This window comes from Panthera onca, chromosome A3, assembly GCF_046562875.1.
Source record: "Panthera onca isolate mPanOnc1 chromosome A3, mPanOnc1 haplotype 2, whole genome shotgun sequence".
Taxonomy (NCBI): Eukaryota; Metazoa; Chordata; class Mammalia; order Carnivora; family Felidae; genus Panthera; species Panthera onca.
Genome location: NC_138341.1, coordinates 118,098,585 through 118,107,734, shown reverse-complemented (window position 1 = coordinate 118,107,734; position 9,150 = coordinate 118,098,585). Strand labels below are relative to the sequence as shown.

Sequence of the window (9,150 nt, the reverse complement as noted above, 5' to 3'; positions counted from 1 at the left end):
GAGAACAGATGACGGGTCTGAATGGACCTGGGACACAAACACGTGCCCCACCCTTTCTGGGCGGGGCGGAAGGAGTCTGGGGCACAGATTAGGGTCTGTCTGTGTGTGTGCTTTTCTGTATCTTTCCTACTCCGCCATAAGGAATATATACTATTTTCTCCATGAGGGAAGACATCTCATTTTCCTCAGACAAAAAAATATATGCAGAATAAGAGAAAAACCACTGAAATCAGGAAAGGAAGGTGGAGAGGACTCGGGGGTCCCAGGGTCTCCAGTCCCCGGAAGTGGGCTAGAATCAGGAGAGGGCTGCAGGAGGAGCAGAGGGGCTACGGGACGGTGGCCGCCCAGACCGCACATCTCTCACCTCTCCACTCTGTCTCTCTCGCGACGAGCAAAAGCGAACTGGACAGAGGCCCAGAGTGAGGGAGTCAAAACCAGAGAAGGAGCCAGAGACAAGAGGTGGGAGAGATGGAACCAGCTTTCTTGCCTCCCTTCCCTGACCAGACACGTGGGCCAGATCTGGGTGCATCAGCTCGACCTTCCCTGGTCCCTCAAGCTCTTGTACCAGCGGGTGAGCTGTGTGGACTGACACAACAACCCTTGCAAGTTTCAGGGGGTCGGGGAAAGCTCCAAGAGGTGGTCTGTGGCCTCTGAGATGTGTCTTGAAGGATGAACAGGAGTTTTCCAGGTTGCAGAGGGAAAAGCAAGGGTATTCTCCACAGTGGAAAGAGCTTGGGCAAAAGCATGGGGTGTGGGAAGGCCTGAGGAAGAATCAGAAGTCAGAGAGATTGACAAGCAAGAAAATCTGTGAGATAGAGAAACTAGGGAAAGAGACAGCAGCCAGGCACAGAGAAAAAGAGAAACCAGCAACAGCCTGAAACATAGAGACACACGTAGAAACAGAGACAGAAAGAAAATCAGAAGCACACAGAAACACACTGGGAACTATGGAGAAGTGTCGGGGTGGGGGGGAATAGGAAGAAACAAAAAAAAGTGTTGAGACAGAGAGCCAGGGCCAGACAGAGAGCTGGAGGCAGGAGATTGAGAGACAGACAGACGGAGAGGCACAGAGGGAGATAAACACAGAGAAACACGGAGCAAGACAGACAGAGAGGTGCAGAGAAAGGGGGGCTCAGAGCCTTTCCCCACGCGGTTCTCGACCGCCCCCCAGCACGGCTCAAGTGTAGTCCCCACCTGCCGGCAGGGGGGATCACTTTGTCCCCATCCTTTTCAGGGATGGGGCACATCCCTGGCCTGCTGGCACACGTTCCTGGGCTCCCCCAACCCACCCAGGCACACCTGGGCCCTGCCAGGAGTGGCCAGTGCCCTGTGTGCCCTCCGAGCCCACAGAACCCAGCTGTAAACTGGCCCCGGGAGCCCGAACCTCAGGCACCAACTATGGCACGTGTCCGTGTAATACACACAAATCCTGCACACTGATCCGGAGAAAACAGACTCGCTGGCTTCATACCCCATCGATGCCCACATAGACACTCACCCCGGGAACTCACAGGCTGGCACACAACCCGGATATGTATGTATACAGATGCACACAGCCCTGGGCAAACAGATGTCCAACCTCCCGGTCACAGACCCAGGTGACTATGAAGGTTCATACAGCTAGGCACACACTGCCGGGAACCCAGATTCACAGACCACCAGGACGCGTGTCCACACACCAACACAGATGCCCACGAGCAAACTGGCCCAGGCACATACCCACACAAACACAAAGGCACACACTCCTAGGAGCAAACAGAAGGCTCAGCCACAAACACATACATCCCTGCTCCTGTGTGTGCATTTCTGCGTGTCCATTCTGACCTGGATACTATGGTTTTTGGCTTGTGGAAATACTACTGCAGAGAGAAATGTCCTAATCTTGAAATTTGTTTTTAAATAGACTATTATGACGGCCAGAGGTGACACACAGATGCACGTGCCATGTGATGCAAAATAAATTTCTTCGTAAAGACTGTTGCAAATGAACTGCCCGGTTGTGTCCCTTCAGTGGTGGGGGAAAAGGGAGGAGAGGAAAGGTCTTTGGATTTTTCCCTAGAGTGCCCAGGACTTTTGTGGATAGAGCCCCAGCCCAGCCCAGCGCTCCCGGGAAACAACACAGCATACACACGGCCACATCTCCCCTTAAGCACATTTGCAACCCCACCCAGGCCCAACAGCCCCACCTGGCCCCCAGACTGTCCACTGCCACCATCCCCCTGGGGCATCGGCGTCCTGAACTACTCACACTTTGGGAGTCCTGGCTTCCCCCGGTGCATCTCAGACACAAGCGAAACTCCTGCCAGATGTGCCCACTCCCCAAACAGAGGTGCTGGCGCACACACGGCCACATGCCCAAGTGGCTGTCTCCAATCTGATCATGTCTCCCCCTGGCCTGAAGCCCGCTGGCCACCAGTGCGGCCCGAATAAAGGCCCCTCTGACTACAGTCTGTCCTCACAGTTCACCCCTCTCATTCTCCAGCACACAGTGGATGCCCAGTAAACCACAGGCCACACTTTGAGGTCTGTTCGTGTTTAATCAGACAATATGCAAAGTATTTACAACCAATTCTGGATCCCCCCTCCCCCCAAGCCTGGGCCGTGGAATTCGGGACCCCCAGGCCCTGCCCAGAGCCGGGGGTCCCCTAGGCCTCTGCATAGTCATCTGAAATCTACAAAACACTGTTTATTTAAAAAAAAAAAAAAAAAAGAACAGTATTAGGACACCTTATACAAAGGGCCCCAGGCAGCCGTAAAGGGACTTGAGAGTGCGCCGGGGTAAGCAAGCCCAGATTTGACCGGGACGGACGGCAGACTTGCGTAATAAACATGTATGAAAGGAAAAGTTGAAATTTCATAGGCAGGCACCGCTTGGCCTCCTTTCCCGCTGGCAGGGCCCGGCTGGCTCGAGAACCCCTGGCAGCGGGAATGTTATTGCTGTGATGGGGGGCTGTGAGTGAAATGTACAACATGTCTGGGCAACAGAGCGGGGGAGCATTTTTACATGTTAAATATGGACACACACGTGCACACACATAACACACATACACACACACATAGGGGCCCTGGCAAGATGCCCACAAACTGTCAGCCACCCCTTTTAAGATGGGGTACCTGAGGCCCAGGGAGGAGTCGCCACATACCCTAAGGCCAAACATTAGAGCGAGGGCCAGAGTCTCCCGACGCCCCAGGCTGGGCTCACCAAGGTTACGCCAGGCCACAGGGTCTGGAGCAGAGAAGTCGCAGAGGCCATGGCCACACGTGGAGGCAGACGCTGCAGCCCAGACAGGAAGGAGGGGGCCACCCGAGGTCACAAAGCCAGGCCTGGTGCATGGCAGTGGACACTTGAACTCGACACCCACCACCCCCCAGCATAGGAGCTCCTCTCCTACTCATGGGTTAAGGGGTGCTAACTGGGGGAGGGGAGCAGGGGCCAGGCATTGAAATGACACAGGACAAACGGGGGAAGGAGAACCTGGGGTTCCCTCCTGAGGCCAGGACCACCCAACCACGTGGATCTTGTACTTCGGTTTGATTGCCTCCGGAGCCTGGGAGCTCACTCTCTTTCATGGCTGGCTAGCTCCAAGGATGAAAAAAACACTCCCACTCTGATCGACATCTACTCCCCGACACTGGCATGGTCACCCCTCATTCAGCTGCGCCCTACGCCCGTCTCCACTCCCTCCCTCCACAACAGTCCCGCCAGTCAGGCAGCGGCAGCAAGGCTCTGTTATCTCTAACTCAGCCTCAGGCCCCTGGTCCCCTGGGCTGCCCCAGTCTGTCCATGGTGCCTCCAAGGACAATCTTGTTGGTTCCTGAGGAAGACAGAGGGAGCACCGGGTTCCAAACCCACCTCAACCCTGAACTGTTCTGTGGTCGTGGGCAAGTCACATCCCCTCTCTGGACTGTTTCCCCACGGGTGCTACGAGGGCATGGAACTGGTGATCTCGAAGGGTCCCTTGGGTCTAAGAACAGGATTGGAGGGGGGTGCCCACCCCACCCACCATCATCAAGTCAAGCTCAGCCTCAGCTGCCCAGCCTGGGAGCCACGGCAGAGGGGTCTGGACCCAGCAGCTTCCACCAACAGGTGTTTCAGAAATGGACGGCAAAGGGCAGGGTGGCGGGCAGGCCGAGGGCCAGGCGCCCATCACTCCTCTTTGGAAAGGCTCTTCGGCCAGCTCTGGAGGCAGACGTGGGGCGACGTGGAAGTGTTAAGGAGTCAACGTGAGGAGCAGACTGAGGCTGACAAAGGGTGCCCTCAGCCCGTCCTTCTTCCCGGTTCCTCCTGCTGAGACACACAGAGCTCCAGGAGGGAAGGCAGGGAGGACGCATATGGCTGGAGCAGGTGCCGGGACGCAGTCACTGTGCCAGCCTTAAACCCTGTCCTCAAGGCTGCCCCAGGCCCCAAGCCCTTCCATGCCACAAAAGAGGGAGGGGCCTCATCACTGGCAATTCAGCCCCACAGAGGGGATCGATGCGGGCAGGCAGAGGGAGGCAAGACCCTCCATCAGGGGCCACCCAGCCCAGGATCCAAGCCAAGAGGCCAGTCTGGCCCTGTAGTGTGCTCCCTATAGGTTCTCTCCAGGCTGGTACTGGGGCTCGGTGGACGTGAAGTAGTCCTCTAGGAAGGCCTGCAGGTACTCGAAGGTGGGCCGCTCTTCCGGTTCCTTCCGCCAGCACTGGCACATGAGGTCATGCAGGGACTCAGGACACTCAGGCGGGCAGGGCATCCGGTAGCCCCGCTCCACCTGGTCCAGCACCTCACGGTTGACCATCCCTGTGGGTAGAAGGAGGTATGAGGAGGCTGGCTCAGGTGAGGAAAGTGGGGCAGGGGGAAGATGTGAGGAGGACAACCGAGAGTGCCTCCAGGCTAGGACAGAGCGGGTGTGACCGTGGGTAAGTCGCCTCCCAGGGGCTGAGAGCCCTGACCAGAGAGATTCTAAGATCAGATGCTCAACCTCTTCGTTCTACAGATGAGGAAACTGAGGCCTGGGAAGGGGTATGGCTTGCCCCAGGTCACCAGGGCAGAGGGGTTCAGGGAACAAAGATGGGCCACGAGGAGCCCTCTTACCAGGGTAGGGCACCCGTCCCTTTGTTGTGAGCTCCGTCAGCAGGATCCCAAAGGACCACACATCTGACTTGATGGTGAACCGGCCGTACAGGGCCGCTTCTGGAGCCGTCCACTTGATGGGGAATTTGGCACCTGCGGGAGGGAGAAAGTTCAGGGGAGGCTCAGCAGAACATCATGACGGTGCCTGCAGAGGGCCCTCTGGCACCGACCCAGGCCCTGCCCACCTTGCCGGGCGGTGTATTCATTGTCTTCGATGAGCCGAGCCAGCCCGAAGTCGGCCACTTTGCACACGAGGTTCTCTCCAACCAGAATGTTGGCAGCACGGAGGTCCCGGTGCACGTAGTTCATCCGCTCCACGTAGGCCATGCCCGAGGCGATCTGCAGGCAGAACCCAGGGGACCCGGCTCAGGCTCAGGGACCACCCCGTGCCCCCTTCCAGGTCACGAGTCACGTGCCCAGGGTGGGGAGCCAAATGCCCTGCCCTTGCCAGCCCTCAGGCAAGCGAAGTCAGCTTACAACAAACACCGTTGGCACAAAAGCAGGACCAGAGTTCAGCGGGAAGAGGGAACGCGGGACAAAGGGCGAGGGCAAAGGGGAAGCACAAGACAAGATACCGCCCAGGAAGCAGGGTGACGATGAAGAGGCAGGCCCCAGGTGCCCCACAGATACAGATGAGTGCCAGGTCCTGCCTGCTGTGCCGAGTCCCCTCCGAACCTCAGTTTTCTCATGTGTCAAATGGAATAAGGGCCATCCCTACCTCCCCTGATTGTGATAAGGATTAACGAGGAAATGATTGTTGAGCACCACCTACAGCAAGCAAGTACCAATGCAGGTTTGTTGAGTGACTGAACAACCTTTACAGAGAAGAAAACTGAGGTGTGAGGCCCCACAGGCATCACTGACTCCTGACGCCCAGCTAAGGGTCCTTTCAAGCTCTGCCCAGAATCACCACTCACAGCACGTATAGGTGGTCCCCGTAGTAAATGTGGTGAGATCAGAGAGTGTGGGCGGCAGTCAAGGCAGGCTGCCTGGAGGGGACTGAGCTAGGTGGGTCTGAGTGCTCTAGGGCCAAGGCCGTGGGAGGTGGGCGGGGCTGACTCACCTGAGCAGCCATGTCCACCAGCTGTGGCAGCCGCAGGTACTTGCCTGTCTCCCCCTTGAGAAAGTCCAGCAAACTCCCTGGACAGAGAGAAAGCAGCCCTGTCTTCCCTGAGCCAGGAAGCAGAGATCCCCACACATCCTGCCCACCTGGGCCGGCCAGCCCTGCTTCAAGCGGCACAGCAGATTTCACGCGAACCCATCTCGGAACAAAGCCTCACTCAGCATCTGTCACTCAGAAAGCAAAGCAGGACGGGAAACAGCCAAATGTCCACCTCCAGGAGAACAGAAGCCGTGGCCCATCCCCGTACCGCACTACCACTACCCGGCAATAAAAAAAGGAACGAACTACTGACACAGGTGATAAGGGCGACGCTTGGATGTAGAAGATGAAATATGTGAACCTCTAGAATAAACAGAGCTATGGTGACAGAAGGCATATCAGTTATTGCCTGGGTTTAGGGCTGGAGGGTACCGTCTGCAAAGGAAAATAAGGGAGCTTTCTGGGGTGACGGAGATCTCCTGCATCTTGAGTGTGGTAAGGGGTACACCGTGTCCATTTGTTAAAACTCACAGAACTGGACACTTAGCATGGTGTATGTTATCGTTTGTAAATTATACCTCCCAAAAGCGGAATTTTGAAACATTTAATTAATTTAAAAATTAGGTAAAGGTCAAGCCAGGGGCTTGACCTAGAAGTGGCTCAGCTTGGAGGGTTGGGGGACTTTTCTTTCAGCCACATAATGGCAAATGGCTTTAGAAAACCAGCAAACTGGGGAGCCAAGATGCATTGTGGGAAATTATTAAAAACAAAATGAGAAAGGCCACCTTCGGTTTGACTTTCCATTGACACGACAAGTTGGTTCTATGCCATTCCACCTTTCAAAATGTACACTCTAGGGACGCCTGGGTGGCTCAGTCGGTTAAGCGATTGACTTCAGCTCAGGTCACTATCTCACGGTCATGGGTTCGAGCCCCGCGTCAGGCTCTGTGCTGACAGCTAGGAGCCTCGAGCCTGTTTTGGATTCTGTCTCCCTCTCTCTCTGCCCCTCCCCCGCTCACACTCTGTCTCTCTCAAAAAATAAACGTTAAAAAAAAATTATTTAAATAAAAATAAAATGTACACTCTAGGGGTCGCATGGGGGGCTCAGTCAGCTGAGCATCAGACTCTTGACTTCAGCTCAGGTCATGATCCCAGGGTCGTGGGATCGAGCTCCATGCTGAGCATGGAGCCTAAGATATTCCCCCTCTCTCTCTCTCTCTCTCTCTCTCTCTCTCTCTCTCTCTCTCCCCCTCTGCTTTTTTCCCCAGCTCACACTCTCTCTAAAAAACAAAAAAATAAGGGGTGCCTGGGTGGCTCAGTCGGTTGAGCACCCAACTTCGGCTCAGGTCGTGATCTCACAGTTCGTGCGTTTGAGCCCTGCGTCAGGCTCTGTGCTGACAGCTCGGAGCCTGGAGCCTGCTTCGGATTCTGTGTCTCCCTCTCACTCTGCCCTTTCCCTGCTCAAGCGCTCGCTCTCTCTCTCAAAAATAAATACACATTTAAAAAAATTAAAAAATAATAATAAAATAAAATAATAAAATGTACACACTACATCTGGGGGGAAGTGAAGTGTGTCCCCTCCTGCCTAGCAAGGGACTGTCACACATCTCTGTGCCGGTCGCTCAGGCCTCACCCTTGCTCATGTACTCCGTGACAATGTAGATGGGCTCCTCAGACACCACGGCATACAGCTGCACCAATTTCTCGTGCCTTAGTTTCTTCATGACCTGGGCCTCCTGCAGAAAGGCCTCTGGAGACATTGTGCCTGGCTTCAGGGTTTTGATGGCCACCCTGGTGGTTCCATTCCAGGTCCCTGTATGGGTAGGGGTAAAGGCTGCCTCAGTGAAGGCCCCCCCCCTATTCCTGTACCACTGGGACCCAGGATCTGCCTGCCTGGGTACCAGTTTCAGCTCTGGCCTCCCCAGCCACGTGACAAGCCCCGCCAAGGTCCAGCCCCTTTCTGAGCCTCAGTGTCCCCACCTATAGAATTAAATGAGATCTGAGGCACTGGGCCAAGCCCACTATGAGGGCTCATTTAGCCGCAGCTGTCATTTTATTATTGTCTGGTTTTCAAACTGGGAGGCCTTGGGGAAGCTGTACTCTAGACCAGTGTGTTTAATCCGAGTTCTTGTCCCAGCTGGACCCAAGGGCCTTGCTGAGTAGCCCTAGGTCCATTCCTCCCAGTCCCTGGGCCCCCATCTGAGGGCTGGGGCCCAGGCCTGTTCCCGAGGCCCTCGCGGCACAGGTCTGGGGACCTGTACCTGGCACTCCATGAGTCTACCCGGGGCAGCCGCTGCTCGTTACCACACACCCAAGCCAGGAATGAGTTCTGCAGCCACCAGAGCAGCTGATGCCAGGGATTTCTCCAGGCTTTGCTCGTGTGTTCCTTTTGTGGCTGTGCTTAGGAACTGGCTTCTCATCCCTCGCCCCTGTCCCCAGCCCAACACCTTTCCTGACTTGGCCTGACCTCCAGCCTCCAGGCCTTGGTGCCTGCAGGGCCTTCCACCCAGGAAGCCTCTCTGCTCTCCCCTGAAGGGAGGAGAGTGGAGACGGTGATGCCAGGTGAACACTCGGCTTACACGACGGCACGCGGCGAGTCCCCTGCAGAAGCCACCAGCTCACAACTGTCATGCCTGCCTCACGCCAACCGCCCTGATTCCTCCGCGTCAGCAGAAGGCGGCCTGGGTTTTTTTCAGGGCTGCTCGGTGTTTGTTTTCAAGGACAGTTTTGCCTTTACTCCAGGGTCAGACGGGAGACTGTTAACAGGCCCAGAACATGCCAGACTGCACTGCCAAGCACCCCCTGTGCGAGTTGAGGCTTCTCTTCCCACGGCGAAGCGCTAATGCGTGGACGCATGCCGGGCCAGCGGTCTCTCACACCCCACAGGTGGTTCCTATCTTCCCCACCCTCCTTGCACCCCGAGGAAGACCGAGGCTCC

General features: G+C 56.0%; 1 protein-coding gene across 4 annotated transcripts in view; it reads right to left on the bottom strand.

Annotated features, from left to right (window-relative positions):
• Nucleotides 1–2,517: 2,517 nt before the first annotated feature.
• The window catches only part of SRC (SRC proto-oncogene, non-receptor tyrosine kinase), a 60,687-nt gene continuing 54,054 nt past the window's right edge, over nucleotides 2,518–9,150 (bottom strand). For all 4 annotated transcript variants that reach the window (XM_060617272.3, XM_060617271.3, XM_060617276.3 and 1 more), the window contains 5 exons: nucleotides 7,846–8,025; nucleotides 6,174–6,250; nucleotides 5,296–5,449; nucleotides 5,072–5,203; nucleotides 2,518–4,777 (listed from right to left, as the gene is read on the bottom strand). In XM_060617272.3, the coding sequence (XP_060473255.1) occupies nucleotides 4,569–4,777; nucleotides 5,072–5,203; nucleotides 5,296–5,449; nucleotides 6,174–6,250; nucleotides 7,846–8,025 (752 nt within the window). In that variant the 3' untranslated portion in view covers nucleotides 2,518–4,568. The remainder of the gene's footprint in view (nucleotides 4,778–5,071; nucleotides 5,204–5,295; nucleotides 5,450–6,173; nucleotides 6,251–7,845; nucleotides 8,026–9,150) is intronic.